The sequence below is a fragment of the Ischnura elegans genome, chromosome X, assembly GCF_921293095.1.
Source record: "Ischnura elegans chromosome X, ioIscEleg1.1, whole genome shotgun sequence".
NCBI classification, from domain to species: Eukaryota; Metazoa; Arthropoda; class Insecta; order Odonata; family Coenagrionidae; genus Ischnura; species Ischnura elegans.
In genome coordinates, this window is record NC_060259.1 from 5,923,768 (window position 1) to 5,941,775 (window position 18,008).

Genomic DNA, 18,008 nt, shown 5'->3' on the forward strand with positions numbered 1-18,008 from the left:
CATTCACCACATGAAACAAGTTTCGACTGCCGTTTGATGGCAAGGTCTCATTTAGCAATTAGGCATTCGGCATTCCAGTACGAGAGCGACTTAGAGATACGTCCTCTCACGACGAGAGCTGACTCTAGACTGGGAGGAAGTGGGGGCTGAATGCCCAGCACTATGTAAAAACTATTGACGCCGATGAATGCAGCATCTCTTTGTACATTAGAATACATTGTTAAATAGTGCATAGCGCATTATTAATTTTTATGCTGCTATTGACAACACCATCCTCTTGGTCTTATGGAGATTAACATGGGAAATGAATCTCCATAAGAACCCGTACTGTCAACTGAATGTGGAATGCTCTATGAACTGGAGGATGAAAAAAGATAAAATTCCTTTTCCGGAAACAGTGAGAAACATGCATTTAGAGGAATGTCAGCAAAATATTCTCTCCACATAGTAAATGACACTTCCACTTCCCTATGAAACTTCTTGCCCCTTAATAAGGATTTAGGCTGTAGCTGTCAGTTTTCTGCTCCTCAAAAACTCGGCCGTAAATCGAGGGATCCGGGTTCAAATCCCGGTCAAGGCAAATGATTTTTTTTCTCTGTGGATTTTTCACACAATTTGTGCATTGCAGGTGACTCCCGTAAAGTTATCACCGTAGGTAGTCCCTGTATACTTAAATTCATCAAGAGAGAACACCTCTTTGTATTCAAAGTTCAGGCTTTACTCTCCTGTGGCTGTGGCACCGTGCACACCATTCGGACCACTTGTGGCATAATATGCTCAGTAGTCAGTACCACCTTGTCCAGTACAGTCCACCTATTTCCACTGGGAAGAATAATGCCTCAGTAGCTTAACTGGCTAAAGCACTCGGCCTGAAATCGAGGGATCTAGGTTCGAATCGTGGTTAAGGTGAATGATTTTTTCTCTGTGGATTTTTCGCATAATTCTGCTCCTCAGGTGGTGTGATTTTATTCAAAGTGAATTTCCGACAAGAGAATGCACATATTCCTTACTAGTACATATATAGAATACTTGAGTGAGTATAGGAGAGTGGAATGAATAGTAAAACACAGAAAAACAAAACATTCTTGGCTTCATTTCTTCAAATTCATTAATTTGTTGCCAAGGACAGCAATGATGGCAGTATGCTCTGAAGTATCACATGAAAGAATTATTTTACAATAAAATCATGACTCTTTCCATAATTTTTAAAGGAAATTCATAAAATATTACATATTAATACATAATATGATGTATTATGCCAAAATATATCCTCACCTAACTTAAGGCATCATCTTTTGGGGTAATGCTAGCTGCTGCCACAAAGTTGTCTCTATGCAGAAGCGTGCAGTGAAAGCCATGGCCAGAGTTTCCATGCGATCTCCTGGCTAACCTCTCTATAATAATTTGAAAATTCTAAAATTCCCATCACTGTACGTACTTAATTGTGCCTCTTTTGTTAAAAATAACCATCAATACTGTCAAAAAATAGTTATCTTCATAATCACGCAATCAGAACCACAATGACGTTCACCTCAGAGACTACCCCAGCACTTTCTGCCAAAAAGGACCCTTATTCTCCCTATCAAAAATATGCAACAAATTACCACATAGTATCGAATGTCTTCAACCTGTACGATTAAGAATGCTCTGAAGAATAATGTACTGAGAAACAACTACCTACTATAGCCTGAAGGATTTCACGTTGGGCTCTGAGTAATCTTTGTCCATCAGCCACAAAATATTGTAACTTTTCCTTTAATTTGTAAATATTCCTATACTTCATTTATTGCAACTATTATTATTTTTTGACGACTTCTAATGTCACCGGTACGTGTGAATTCTAGGAACAATAAAAGTTATTATTATTATTGTCCAACAGGGTTCCCACTCAGCCGTGAAAACCTTAAAACCGTGAATTAGCCGTGAATTTCGTCTACCGTGAAAAAACCTGGAAAAAGCCGTGAATTTCGTCCAAAACCTTAAAAATCTTTCAATCTTGATAAGAATACCTTCCCAGAAATTTTCAACTTCGTTCGTAGTGAGCGCACTTCTATTCATTGTGGCGAGCATCGTCGCATGGGTCAGAAAAGCATGGGAACGAATGTTGCCTGAAGGAAAAAAACATCTTTCCCCAGCGCAGGCCTTTTCTCTCCCCCTCCTTAAATATGACACCACTTCTCATCAGCTTGTTTACTTTCCTCGACTGGCTTGGTTTCCCCTCCCTAGGTCACTGCTTAGTCCCCCTTCCACCCAATTAGGCTTCCCACTGGCTGCAGCAACCACTTTCGGAACCAAATCTAGATGGCCTTTGTGTCGAAAAATTTGAACGTTTATTCAACACTCTCAATCCTGTGATTGGAAGACCGCTAGCCTTGACAACCTGCTATGCGCTGTGGACACTACACTCCCTGCGTTTGAACCATTTCCCAAGGTCCTTTATCCCCCTCCATTCAGCATTCGCCTCCCCCCTTCTGACGCTTTCCTCTTCTTCAAAATAAAAAAAAAAGTCCCAGCTCGCGCATGGATCGTATTACAAAGACCTTAGCTTCGAAAAAAAAAATTGGGTTACACGAGAACAATAGAAATGTGTTTCGCGCTCCTCCCTCTTCTCACCCACTGACCTTTTTCAGCCTAACTCCTTCAAAGTTCCCAGTTCCTGGAGGTCAACTGCTGCATGAGTCACCTATTAGCCCAAAAAGTATCTAACAATGATATTCAGCAATTGCTATTATGCTTTTATTAGATTGAGATGTTAGTAATTTGCACGTAATTTAAAAAAACAAGACCAAACACAACGTATTTTAAGCAAGGAAATGGATGGAAAAATATGATGGTGATTTTTGGCGAAACGCGATATCCTCGTAACTGAGCTTCTCGGCAGCTAATTCTGCATTTTGTTCCGAAAACATGATGTCAGGTTGTTATCAGTTATCAATTTACGAGCTATACTATAAGTCTCACTTGTCAGAGTTACTGACGAAGGGATATCTTCTCAGGATTTTTGTTTCTCCCTACTAACAATCCGAATTCATCTGCTCATCTGGCGCTACGCTAATTAGAAAAGAATGGGTATCTTTAGGGTAAAAAATTTCATGGCGCAGTCATATAGTCACGCTTCGCGCTCTGCAGTATGCTCTGCGTACCCCCGTACGCGATAGCATTAGTTCCGAACTTCACCTCCTACGAGTGGTTCCCTACTTTCCAGGGTGGCTGGACTTCGAACCAGCGAGTTTTTTCCATGTAGATTTAATAAAGTCAGGTTTCATTTTCACTAGTTTAATTTTATTCGTCTTCGAACCATGGCCCCTCCAAAGAAACCATTGAGAACTTAGAGAGATGGACTGAAAATAATTGAACATGAAGAAAAGAATCCAGGCTAGATGCGCGTGAATATTGCAGAGCGCCTTGGGTTGTCCGCTAGCACATGACGGTAGGGATGGGGGTAGAGTGAGCTACCTGGAGAAAGTAAGTAGAGATATGAAGGCGAAGATCCAAGTGGGCGTGCCACTGACGATTAACGCAACATTGTTCACGCTTTACACACTACCTCAATTATATTAAAAATATATTCATTAGACAGGAACAATTCAAGTAATAGACTATTTTTGGCCTCCGTGATCCATCTCACAACCAGTCACTGCGCCGGCGAATGCGGTTGTTTTAGGCACAACATGCACATTGCTCTCGTGAATACGTGTACTGGAAATGATGATAATAATAATAATATAATTTTATTTCTGTTGGTTACATTATGCAACATAGAAATCGTCAGGTATACATACATACATAAATATATACAAGGCATAAAATATAGGGTCACATTTTACAACAATCACAGTCAATATCAAAATATTCTGCTAAGGTGTAGTATGCTTTCTTAATTAAGAGCTCCTTTAGACATTTTTTAAAATTGGATATGGATGTAATGGATTTTATGTTCAGTGGTAAGCTATTGTAGATGACTGAAGCTGAGTGAAGTGGACCGTGCTGAGATGAGGACAGAGAATAATGGGGCAGGTGAATGCTATTATGATTACGGGTGTGGTAGGAGTGTACTTTGTGGTGAGCTGGGAAATCTTCTGGGTATTGCTTTACAAATAGGGCACAGTTTAGAATGTAGAGGGATGGAACAGTAAGAATTGACAGTTTTTTGAATAGGGGTCTGCCAGGGGTACGTGCCCAGTGAGAAATGGGTGGTGGAATCCACGTGGAACCCACGTGGAATCCACGTTGAGTGGTGGATATTTGGTGGTGGTGGATATTGAGTGGTTGGACCCACGTGGAATCTACGTTGATTTCAAGTGGATTTGTGGTGATTATCATAAAATGTTAAACAGAATTTCTAATTTGTGGAACTTAACTCTCTGGTGACATTGCGTCATTTATCATCCTGAAACCACGCTAGTTATGTGAAAATGTATCGCACATTCTATTTTTATATAATTCGTGGAAAGGCAGCCATGAGAGCACATGAAAAATCGTAGACACATATATAGAAGGTTTAGATATAGAGTGGTTGAGGTTTTAATGGTTTTAGGACAGCACCAACTGCTGTTTTAATTTTTCCACCAAATTTCCACGTGGGATCCACGTTGATTCCACGACCAAAAACATGTTGTATCCACGTTAATTCTCCACGTGGATTCCACCACCCATTTCTCACTGGGTGAGGGAAGACGAAGCATAGCTTTTAGGGCTTGCTTTTGGAGAGAGAAGGTCTTTCTGGAGAGAGAGTCATTTCCCCAGAATAATATCCCATAAGTGATGTGGGATTGGATTTTACCATGAAAAAGTAATTTCAAGGTGTCTAAGGTGACGATTGGAGCTAATCTTCTAATGAGGAAGATGCCAGCTGTTATTTTTTTTGTAACATTATTTACATGGTGAGACCAATCCAGGTTTTCATGGATTGTTAACCCAAGAAACTTAATGGCTTGGGAACGAAGGATGGAGTTATCACTTACTCGGAGTAGGAGGCTGGAAGAGGGAGGACTTCTTTTGTGATGGAACTGAAGATGAAAGGATTTCAGGGAATTTATGGTGAGACCATTGGATCTGCACCACTCGTTCATATCAGAGACAGCGGTTCTGCAGAGGTATCCAAGTTCAGTGGAGTTTTTTGATTGTAGCAGACATGACGTATCATCAGCATATTGGAGGGGTTTCCCAAGAGTAATTGAATTGGGAAGGTCATTTACAAATATTAGGAAGAACAGGGGTCCAAGTATTGAGCCTTGAGGCACACCTTGATGAACTTCTAGTGGCTCTGATAGGGTAATTTTGGGACCTTTCGCAGTTTGATAGTTAAATTTGACTTGCTGCTGCCGGTTAGTAAGGAAGGATTTTATCCAGATTAAGGCATTACCATTGATACCCAGCCTCGAGAGTTTAAAGTACAAAATTTCATGATCAATACTGTCAAAGGCTTTGCTAAGATCATAAAATATGCCAACAGTGGAATTTCTATTATCTAGAGGCTTGTGGATATAGTTTAGTAGTTGGAATATGGCAGTGATTGTTGATTTTTTGTTTCGGAAGCCATGTTGACTTTCATGAAGCAATTTTTGTTGTTCCAGAAAACTTACAAGACGATTATAGAAGATTTTTTAAAAAAATTTTGAGAAGCATGAGAGAATGGATATAGGCCGATAGTTGTATGGATCTGACCGGGAGCCCTTTTTGTATATAGGGGTAACGTGGGCTAACTTAAGATAGTTGGGGAAATATCCATTGTCAAAAGTGGAATTAATGATGTCTGCCAAGGGATGGCATATGAATTTGTTAGCTGCTTTGATGATTGGAATGGGGATTTCATCAAAACCTGAGGACCATTTATTTGGAAAGGATTCTATGACTTTTTGAACCTCTTTGGGACAAGTGGGAAAAAGAAAAAAGGACCTAAAGGATGGAGAGCTTTTGGTGAGTAAGGGGTATGGGGGAGGGGAGTCAGTGGTTTTTCTGCTGAAAGTTGAGTTGAAATTGGTAGCAATTATTACAGGATCTGTAGTTAGGGTACCATTGAAATTGAATTTATCATGCATAGCATTATATTGACCTGATTTGGTGTTGCACTTAATAACATCCCATGCTGATTTTATGGGATTGGTCGAGGAAGTGATGTACATCTCGTTGTTGATTTTGCGGTGTGTCCTCACTCGCTCTTTGAAGACCTTAAGAGATTGTTTGTAAGAGGCCATTAGGCAATTATCAACATATTTAGCTTCCTGATGAAGCTCTCGTAGGCGTCGACTCTCAACTACTAGGTCATGGGAGTAGAGCTTTCTTTTGGAGTCTTTTGGTCTACATCTGAGGTATTTCTTGGGGAAAGCTGCATTGAAATGCATGGTGAAGGTATCAATGAATTTTTAAATTTGTCTTTTGCATGCCCCGCTTCATAAATATCATCCCAGGTTTCAAGAGCTATTGAATTTACAAGGTTAATGATTGATTCATCATCATCATCATGTTTGATGGATTAGAATTTTTACATCAGACTGAAATCCATAATAGCAGTGTAAATGCCGAGTGGAAAGCAAACATTTTTTTAGTGAGGTGGCGTTTTCCTTCAGAATTTTGAAAGAGATATGGGTCGAATCAACAATATGACCTATGTGTCTTGATAAAGTACTACTATTCCTGTTATTATTTAAAATATTGTTTGAAACCTTTAATGAATATCTTAATTACTCGCCAAAATCCTGCGTTTCCTGGGACATAGGCAACCTAGCAAAAAAATAAAGCATTGATCGTTTTTCCGCATTCATTTTATAATCGTATCGTTATTAGGAAAAAAAATTTCCCCTAGTGGAGTTCCAAAAAAGGAGGGTAGTCTTAGAATCGTGTTCGTCTTAGATTCGTGCTAATACAGTGTATGAAATTGTTTTTCGATTTATTATGCTCTATAAACAATTTAAATAAAATATTTTCCGTTAAATAAGAAATATTGGGGTGGGGGAAATTTGGTTACTGAGCAGTAATAACAACGTGCGCAAAATACAATCTCTCGGCGAGGAATTAAAAAAGGACCTCGGGTGTCCGGATGGAAGAAGGTCCGAAGGGTATTCGGCGTCCAGACAAGAGGGCGGTTGGGCTGGTCCTGTAGTCGGCCCTGAATTTTGCAAACGATAGATCACGTCATAACAGATATCACGTTTCATCGCGGCGTTAACACTCACGGCGTTTGTCGCGTACGTTAATTTTCTGTTGATATACGGCCAGTGATTTTCTTATTATTGGCTTATTAACGGACCGTGAATTTAGCGAAATTGAGACCGTGAAAACCTGAAAAAAACCGTGAAAACCTGAAAAATAACCGTGAAAACCTGGAAAAAGCCGTGAATTTCATTATTCAGGTAGAGTGGGAACCCTGGTCCAATTACAGTTGTGTAAATGCTATCACTTTCCATGTAATAATACACATTATGTAACTTGTTCCATTTTTTTTCAAAATCATTTTGTAATTTCATTGCCCAAAGCACTAAGTCCCTGAGGGTGCTTTGGCCATGAAAATATACAGTAATCTTGGAGCCTACTATGTTTTTTAGATCCGATAGAAACGATAAAATAAGAGGGATATTTTGTTGTATGAATAGGTATAGGATTTTGTGTTTTCCCAAATAATAATAAAGGACTCCAAAAATGCCAGGTGGAACTAAAAGTTAAATGCTTCCAACGTGTGCACCTTCTTCTCATTTGATTTTGTCCTGCATATGTATATTTATTTTGTGTCTTTATACCCCCCTCCTCTTGTGGCAGCTTGCTGGAGTATGCAGATGGATGAGTATTCATCAAAAATTTTAGCAACCTTGTAGATTAGAGAATAGGACATGTTTCTTATAGACATATTATTCTCTCACGCTTTTGTTGAACGCTGGTCATATTATAAAGCCTTTTGTCTTCATTTCCATTGCATCTAAGGCCGCAAATATATTCCAATTCAAACGGGGAGGCTGGTCAAAAAAGGTGGATGGAAGTGGTACAGAAAAAAATTAGTGAAAGAGGATTAGGTGACGAATTGTGTAATGATGAGGAGGCATGAAAATCAGGAATCTGTTGGCGTAGAACATCAAAAACTGATTTGGATACTAGTGTGCACATGCTGAGCACTAGATTTCATGTGGCAGGCATAGTGGTTTTTGTTCAGGAAATGCTTTGTCTCAATAAAGGTGATTTACAAACCCTCAACCAAGTCCTTTCACTGCTAACACTCCTGCTGTGATTGAGCATTCTTAAGACTTGGCGTGATGGTGAGCCATTGTGAAATTGGGCCTATCAGCTGAAATATTGAATGGGGTAACAGCATTTCAGGTCAATCTTGTTCATTTTTTCTGACTGGAACTGTGTGACACCTGAAAGGAGGTTTCATGCTCCCCTCTGTAATTTCATTGTGTAGTAAGATCGCCTGTGCTTTTTCTTGCATTTATTCTCTCATTTTCATTTCAGTGTGCAAATTGGCATTGCAATATAATTCCTGTCAGACTTCAAGATTCTATTTTTCTAAAAGCCATATTTATTAGTAATAATAATATTCATTGTTATTCCAGTCATGTCACATAGAACTTGTCATTTATATAAAAATAAAGAATTGTAACTTGTATGTATTTCTACTATCTCGATGTCTTTCGTGAGAGCTAGTAATTACATATAGTGAATGGCCCTACCCATAAAGGTGATGTTTGCAAGCTTATTTTTTTATCTATGCATGCATTAAAAGCTGCCTTCCCTATAAATTTCATCCTTCTCTTGCATATTTTAATTATATTTATTTTTCCAGTGGATGATTTAAAAGCAGAAATTCAGGCCTGGAAAGCTAACAAGTGCAAGAAGAAAGCAGAGAAGGAGAAGGAGGATGCAAAAAATTAAATCCTTCCCGTCCAGTATATTTGAAGAAGGATTTGGTGTAATTGTTTTCACTGTATGTAACTTCCAGAGCCTTTGAAATACTTTTCAAGGCCCTTAAGAGATGTTGTAAAAGTCATGCATCATAAATGTCAAGAGTTACCGATTAATGTTCAGTGTTCTATGTTGCTGTATTTCCAATACCAAGGATACAGTAATCATTTCCTAACAGGGTTGGAAATATACAATTCCTTGTCTTTCCAGTGTTAAGAGCTCTCGAGCTGCTGAACTTATATAAATGTGTTTTGTGTCACAGCACAAAATTACATGTTTTATGTTTTGTAATAAAGAGTAAAAAATAATTAGTCTTAAATTATTTGGTAGACAAATAGAGGAGAAATCTAGCTCTTGCTGTGTTACCTTATTGTTGCTGAATCTGATGTGATGTTTTCCACAGTGAAAATTTTAAATAATTTTGTTTTTTTTTTCTGTTTTCACATCCTTTGTCTTGTCTACCATCCCTCATCTACTAAGAACGTTCGTTGGCTCATCAAGCCAGTGATTATTTTTTACAGATTATACTGTGTTTAAATGATGGATGATATTCAATGTGTGCTTTTTATATTGATTTATTAGCGGAACATTTTAAGAATCAATAAAGCACATGAAACAGTATTTGCCTGACCTCATAAAACAATTATTTTTTCGTTCAGTCCCCAGCTATCTGATTTGTGACGAAGCAAGTCTGAACATGAAATTCATCCTCTCCACCTCATTGAAAATTCTTGGAATGAACAATATAATTTATATTTTATAAAATAGGCTGTCATTAAATAATTATTAATTATAATATCTCCATTATTAGATTCAATCAGAATTTACTAAAATCAAATAATATGTGTTAGTAGCCTTCCTGTGCTCTCTTATTTTCAGCAAATGTTTATACTGTAGGAAAAATTTGATTGTTGCCCACAGCCATCTGAATGGTAATAGTCCATCCTATTGTGCTGCATTAAAGTAAATATATTTTCTTCTCAGGACTTATAAGTCCTGAGACTTTTTGAAGAGACCTTTCTTCTCAGGACTTATAAGTCCTGAGAAGAAAGGTCTCTTCAAAAATCATTTGTATATATACAATCTTATATACAATCTTAAGATATACAGGGAATGCAAGAGCCAAATCAAGACTGTCAATTATTGATTCAGGGAAAGAGTATTACAGTAAAAACTGGGCTAAGGCAACTGTACTGTGACTGTGCTATGACAACTCCACTGTGACTGTGCTATGGCAACTCCACTGTGACTGTGCTATGACAACTCCACTGTGACTGTGCTATGGCAACTGCACTCTGGGTGTGCTATAACTGTACTGTGATGTTTCAATTTAAGTGCAGTCTAAGTAGAGTCACAGTACAGTCCCTTTAGCACAGTTACAGTGCAGCTTTAGTACAGTCGCAGCACAGATTTTTTTGTATGGGTATTGAGGCATATCCCAGTTGCTAACATGCACCGGTGACATCTCATGGGGACTTCTGAATATTTTCTCTAGAGATGCGCGAATACTAGAAAGTATTCGAGATATCGAATAATCCCAGTCAACACAGTGTTCGTAATGAGGTCTTATATGAACTCATACGTTGGACTCCTTTAAGATTCCACATTAAGAGACATGAAAGGGCCTTTAAGACCTCACACTTCATGAGGTCACATGACTGATGTCTTTAAGACCGCATACTTCATGAAGTCTTGAAGACCTCACACTTCATGGGGTCTTCAAGGTCTCACACACATGAGGCCTGAAAAATCAAGTCATGTATATGTTTAATTAATTATAATTTCAATCGTAATTATATATTTCTGCGTGTACAATATTTTTTCTTCCTTCAATTAACTCTTTATATTAAGAGATGGGTTCGTAAACTTCTCCCTCCGATTCTATTAAATAAGCTGACACTTCCACTTTCCGCTAGGTCCGCCATTGTGTTGTCGTGTTATTCTACTGCCTTGAGCTCAAACGTCAAGTTTATGCTTAATATCGTGTGTACTCCATGGCCTAGTTCTTGCTCGTGTTTTTCCTTGTGTCTACGAACGTGAATCAGGATCCCATCGGATCTGAGATCGGCACGAACCTTAAGGTTTGAAAAGACAATTGTGGACATCATGATGTGTTACGTGCACGGAGACTTGGAAGGTAAGTTTCAATGATTTTATGTGTCCGATTCTTTATCCACTTGTTAATGAGAAAATCCATTAATTATACTATTTTAAAAGCTGGTTAAGTTCATGCTTATCATTGATTATCGGTAAATATATCCATGTAAAATATTTAGGTGGAACACGTTTTGTAACGTGCCTTTGTTGTTGTTCATGTTTCATTTCATTCATTCATCGTATCCTTATAAATTTGCTGTTATCGCATTTTAAATTATCTCCGCTAATATACACTATCTCGATCATATCTAGTGCGTGGTCAAGCAATGATTTTATTATCTCGGGTTCACAAAACAGTTTTCCCTAAGATCATTGAAGTTTATAAACTTCTCAGTTCTCAAAATCATGACGTAAACAAACAAAAGTGCTAACCGATTTATAATTTGCTTGATTTCACTTCGTAATGTAACTTATGGAACGATAAAGCATGGAAATAACGTACACCATGTATTTAAGTTAACTTCTAAGAGCATTATAATGCAATAGGAATGTAATTAAGTGTAAGAGTTAATCAAAAGTAGTTCACTAATTCGGTTACTCCTAAAATTAACCAAGTTAAAACGGTCATCTTCGGTGCTAAAACCGGCCCTGGGAGTATTTAGGGACTGCTAATGAGATAAATAGTCTTTATCTGGTTTATTTGATGTTATTATGTTATCAATTATAACTCTCAACAAACTTAAGTTCAATGTTTTTTTGCAGCCTCTCTTATGAAATGGAACCCGACATCAGCAAGTAGTGTCGCCTTGGAGAGAGTGGAGAGGCAGTGGCTGTATCAAGCGGAGACAGCGTAAAGTATGCAGAGAGGAAGAATTCAAAAACTCGTGATGTTTGTTTATTGACTTAATATTATGAAGAATAAATTTATAAATATCATGAAGTTGTCTATTCCATTTTGTTTTTCTGCCGTATTTCCACCTATGGTTCTCATTAAATGTATTATTTTGCTTTATTTTAATTGGATACGTCGGGTTCTTATGTCATCGGAGAATTTTCTTAAATAAAGGTGCGTAAAGTATTTTGAAATCTTAATTAATGGGCTGGTAGGGGCCCCGGCGTTTTTGTAGGCTATTTCAAAGCCATCTATCGGAATTATTACGAAGTGGGTAATTTTTCTGGTTCTCCAGGTAGTTCCATTATCACACACGTGGAGGCGCCACATTTGCGCCTATATCATATTGGAACTGTTATAGGAGTCCTATAAGACCTCTTGACTGAGCTCCTTCAGAGTCGTGTGAGACCGCGAAAAGAATTCCCATACGAGTGCATATGACCTCACGGAGACATCATTATGAGGCCATTTGGGACTCTTTTGTAGGAGTCCTACAAATTCGTCAGACTTCTTTATGACCTCATGCATGAGTCATACGTGTTTACTGGGATTATGCTAAAAGTACAATCTCGAATACTTTGAATTTCGCGTCATACACTGTCGCGCGCACGTCGTGAAATGTCTCGTTGGTAGTTAACTTGGAAACAACATAGAGGACGCTAGTCGACCAATCGGGGGAAAAAATCCGAAAATCCCCGATTTCACCCACGAAACCCCTCAAAAAAATTAAAATTGGCGGAAAAATGTCGACTTTTGGGGTACCTTCCGTTACGCATTGAGCTACTGCTCCCGAACCGTTCCAGTCATCGGAAAGATCATCATGGATTCGAATACTACAAGAGTGCGGGCTTCCCGTGATGTCAGTTTTGTTTCTTTTAAGCCAAACGACGGCTCCGCAATGACGCGTAAAAGTTGATAAAGGATCAAAATTACAGTAAAAAACGGCATATGCGCGGGCACCTGGCTGAATGCATCAATAAACTTACGGCAAAATATCCTTAAAAGATATCGCCTCGTTAGCAACTCTGATAGGTGAGACTATATTGTAGCACAATTCGTAAATTGTAACCTGATATCCTGTTTCGAAAAAAACTGCCGCATCAACTGCGGAGAAGCTCAGCTGCGAGGGTATTGAGATTCGCCAGAAATCACCATCGTATTATTCTATTTCCTTGCTTAAATAACGTTAAATATAAGTTGTGTTTGGTATCATTCTTTTTTAATTACGTGCACATTACTTAATTTCAATCCAATAAAAGTATAATACCAATGCTGAAAGTCATTTTTAGACACGTTTTGGGCTAATAGGTGACTAATGCAGCAGTTGACCTCCAGAAACGAGGAACTTAGAAGCAGGTAGGCTGAAAAAGGTCAGCGGACAAGAAAGGGGAGGCATGAAAAAGGATTCTATTGTTCTCGTGTAACTTGATATTTTCTTTCGAAGCCAAGGTCTTCGTAATACGATCCCTGCGCGAGCTGGGACTTTTTTATATTTATGGGATTAGGAAAGCGTAAGAGGGGGGAGGCGAGTGCTGAATGGAGGGGGATAGCGGATCCGCTATCCCCCTCCATTCAGCACTCCCTCCCTTAGCGCATTTCCCAAGATCGATCTTGGGAAATGCGCTATAGCTGCTGTATTCGAATGCTGTAGACGTAGTAGTTTTCCTTGGGTTGAGTTGCAAAGTTCATGAAGTTGACAAAACGGCTAATTTTTCAGTGCGCGGAGTCATTTATTGCACTGGCCGTGTCTACATTTTTGATTTTTTTGTAATAAAATAAATCAGAATTTAGGATAAAATTTCCTTTAAAATGACGTATATTTCATTATTATAGCATGCAGTGAAGCCAGGATATAAATTTTCAAAGTACAGCGGCACATATATTTTCATATTTCCTCCCTTGATTTTAAACATCATGGAATTTTCTGTCCTTCCGTAAATGAAATTGAACAAGTGCCATAAATAATTTGAGTCCATCGACCATCGAGAAACACCTATCTCGATTTTTGTTGTGAAGTTGAGTTTTTATTCTACGGCGGCCGAATTATCGAAAAATCTCAGTTTCAAGTCATTCAGTCAATGAAATATGGAAATATTATTTATATTAAAGTTATCTTCGCTCACATAACACACGGGTTTATCATTCCGTTTATTATACTCTTATTTATCCGTAACGCTCATCCCGACAGACGGCATGCATCTAGGCGTTTCTTTTAATTTCCTCCGTGGGAATGCAGACGAAATTTTTTTCTGGGGTGTTATTGCACAGAGGAACAATGCACCACTTGTAATTTTTCCTTACTTTACCCATGTTCTCCTTTAAACGCAACGTGGCTCTTCCAAACCTGCAGTTTGGGCTTGGATCTTGAACTCCTACTGAACTATGACGTCACGGCCAAAGATTAGTGGGGGCGGTATTTTTTAGCCCGCGAAACTCGGGAGACTTTTGGGAGTCAATTTCTAGTGTATAAACTGAATTTTACGCGGAAAAAAGTATATTGCGGTACTAAGTGTTTACTGTAGTATATCAGCATACTGTTTATAAAAAGTATGCAATTTCCCTATTCTAGTATTCGAGGTATTCGAAATTCGAGAAATGTTTTAATATTCGAATTCGAGAAATCTGCTATTCGACCCATCTCTATTTTTCACATACTCATGGACATCAAGTTGTGGTGTAATATCATCGAGCAGTGAATTATGCATTTAGGACAACATAAAGTTTAATTCTGTTGATATCAACTTGTGTTGCTAATAATGTAATACCTGTATATTTATTTAGGTGCAATATTTTTAGAAATCATGATCCTCATTGTCTACCTACATTTTTCATACTTCTTTCTACCTGATGCTGTGCAATAATTACGTATTAAGAGTGTAGGATTTTTATGTATGGCGTATATAGGTTGTTTGAAACGGCATATAAGGGAAACTGGAAGGGAACAAGTTGGAATGTAAGGAAATGGATAGAGATGAGACACAAGGGAATCACTGCATTCCACAGTGAACGTGTTCTGTTTTTGTATATGAAATGTAAGTTATATGACCAATGGAAAAACGTGGCATGTGTTCATCCCCCCGCATCCGCACCTCAGGTTCCATGGTTAAAGCTGTCGATGTTCCATATCTGACTCAAAAAATTGTTCCTTGTCTTTGAAATCGGTTCAATATCTGACTCGTCCACCTTTTCAATCCTAGAACTTCAGTAAAATATTAGAAACTGATCTGATTCTGGATCAGAGTCAGATACGAATATTGTTGGAAACTGTTTGGGCATTTTTTGATGGGAATTTTAACCTTTTCTTGGAATTCTGTAGACAACCCTCTGCAAATATAAAATGAAACACCTCATTTGGATGAAAGGGACCAAGCAGAATGATCGTCCAGTAGCACTATGACCTTGTTTTTTCCTTTATATGCCATACTTTTAAAAATTTTGGCCTGGTCAAGCTAATTTAAGCCCTATTTACGCCCAGTTGAAATATGCTCCCTGAGTGGAGTGTATCAAGCAGAATGATCAGTGAATGAGACTGTTTGGTTAGGTGACTCATAGACTTTAATAGTAAATAAATGTACCGTATAATTAAGTAAATTAATGTAACGTATAAGCGTGTGTAAGAGGCGCACCCCTATTTTGAGCATCGAAGCTACCCACACAGCACAAGAACTCGCGTACATAATGTATTTACCAAGGAAATTGATGTATACTATACATAATGTATTTTGTAACGTATTATTGCTGTATTACAGCGTTATTATATGTAGGGATTTACATTAAGTATATTGGTGTATCCATACCGGTATAATGCATAAACCTGTGAGTTCATATTAGCGACCAAAAATATAAATGTAACATATAGGAGAGTACACTGCCGAGGAAAATTATATTTGTGGATTAATATTCACTCTGAAAACTAATAATTGCCTAGCACATTATCGGTTTTAATGAGTCCACTCATAAGATCATCTTTGAGCGAAGTAGTGATATCCTTGAAACCCCTACGTTGTTTACGTGTGAATTTACGTTACATTTCACCACTTTTTAGGGATTTTTGTGGTGTAAGTTATTGAGAATTGAAGTTTCTGATGATAGTGAATTTTCCTTTATTCTTGAATTTCATTCGCTGGGCTTAAGAAACGTGTGTTTGTGAGACATTTTTGTTAAAAACGCCTTTCACGTGTTCAGTGCCGGAGTGCGAAGAAAACTCCAGGAGTGGACCCAAAGTTAAGTTTTTAGCTTTCCAAGATATCATGAGCTGGAGATCAAGTGGATTCGGGCGATCAGAAGAGACAATTTCATCTCCACGAAAAACAGTAAGGTATGTACCCTTTCACGCTGTAATTATTTGGATGTAATTTCTAGCTAGATGTGGCTTGGAGATGTTGATGAATGTCTCCAATTCTAAAAGTGGTGATTTAAAATATTGTAGCGGCAATTCGACTGAAAATTCTTTTATTTTAGTTGTTTTTTGTATTATTTCGTTCAGTAAACGTGTGGTTGAAGGAGTTACTGGGAATTATAATTTAGCAGCCAAGTTTATGGTATCGAATATTATTTCTTAGCTTGCCCTTTGGTGTGTTATGCGTCTGAAACTCTGTACTCAGTTAAAAATACTTATTTAACTTAGAATTGAAAAGCTGTTTGAATTATTTACGCCCTAAGTTATATACTAGGGTATTTTCGATGAAGCTTCCTGAGTCATTGTATTTTTGGCGTAGTACCGTATATTTCCGGGGATAACACATACCTTTTAAGGTATTCATGCTTTCGAATTAATTTGAGCTTATGTATCATTTCGCAAGACCAGCGAATACTCACTCAATAAGTTTCATGGAAAGCAATGCTGAGAAATTCATTGAGTCTCGTAAGTAACTTATATGCTATTAGTGTGTATGAACCGCCGTGAATGGAGATACGCGTTTTTCTCTTACAATCGTGGGTGATGCAATGAACCGGAATTTAGCTGTGTCCGGCTTTTATCATCTCAAATTATCTTATGCTTATATCTAGTTTTTTATAAAAAAAATCATTGAGGTATGTAGTTATCTCCTGTATTTACCAGCCAAGTCATTAGATATATTTCTCATTCAGAAATGCCTTAAATTGAAAAGACTAAGTAATTTACTTGGTATTTTCTTATTTATTAATTTTAGGTGTGTGAGCTGCACTTCACATCGAGTGACATCAGAAAAGAATCTGTGGCCTTGCACGAGAAGATGGGGAGATAATTCGTGTTGAATTAAGGTGCCGAGACTGGAGGAAGGTGCCATTTCTTCAGTTACCAAACTATCATTCAGAAGACAGAAAGACAGTGGTATAAGTGACGTATAGAACTATGGTGGATGTGGATTTTTTTAAGTGGATGATTGACAATAGACATTCGTTGGAGAAACTATTGAAGATAGTTAGTATGGCTTCTGTCAATGTACTTAAAAATAATTTTTGTTCAAAAGAGAATGACAATATTTGTTTCAGCAAAGTATTTCATGGTAACAAGAGAGGATTGCAGCTATTATTGTGATTGAATAATGAAAATATAAAATATCTGTATTTTAATTGTTTTTTTCTTTCCTGCCACTATAATTCATTGTGGTGATTTCCTCATGCATGGTAAGAGCTGAGATGTGATTTAAGAGATATCATATTCTTTATACATATTTTTATGCTGGTGGTTTGGCAGGACTTTCAAATTTTTATTAGATTGATACATCTACTGCAAAGTGACATTGAAACTTTTGCTCATCCCAAACAATATTTCAAATGCATAAGCGCCTGGGACTGGTACGTTTTAGTAGCTGAGGTTGGACTATATGTAAATTTTGGCTTTCATTTTGATGAATACGAGCGGAATAATAGCAGATGTGTCAATGATGTTATGATTCACTGCCAATTGTCATTGAACAATCTTATTTACTCAGGCTCTAGGGTAAGATTTTCATAGCCCATCTGTCATGCAATGTCTAATTCAGTGAAAAATTGAAGAAGAATTTACTCTTAATTAATAGAACCATTTGGGACCTTGTGTGAACACCTTTTACCCTGCTAGAAAGAAATTATCTATCCAAGGAAAGTGCATGGAATGCAACCAGGTTTAATCAAATGCTTGGCCTCGCCACACACGCTTGGG

At 37.8% G+C, this 18,008-nt stretch overlaps 1 protein-coding gene and 1 long non-coding RNA gene across 3 annotated transcripts in view; both read left to right on the forward strand.

Moving 5' to 3' along the window:
• The window catches only part of LOC124170624 (ubiquitin conjugation factor E4 B), a 302,332-nt gene extending 293,132 nt beyond the window's left edge, over positions 1–9,200 (forward strand). For both annotated transcript variants that reach the window (XM_046549465.1, XM_046549466.1), the window contains exon 23: positions 8,774–9,200. In XM_046549465.1, coding sequence (XP_046405421.1) covers positions 8,774–8,862 — 89 coding nt within the window. In that variant the 3' untranslated portion in view covers positions 8,863–9,200. The remainder of the gene's footprint in view (positions 1–8,773) is intronic.
• Positions 9,201–15,552: 6,352 nt separating this feature from the next.
• Positions 15,553–17,068, forward strand: LOC124171026. Its single transcript, XR_006867627.1, has 2 exons — positions 15,553–16,199; positions 17,035–17,068. It is a non-coding gene; the product is annotated as an uncharacterized LOC124171026 (long non-coding RNA).
• The last annotated feature ends 940 nt before the right edge of the window (positions 17,069–18,008 follow it).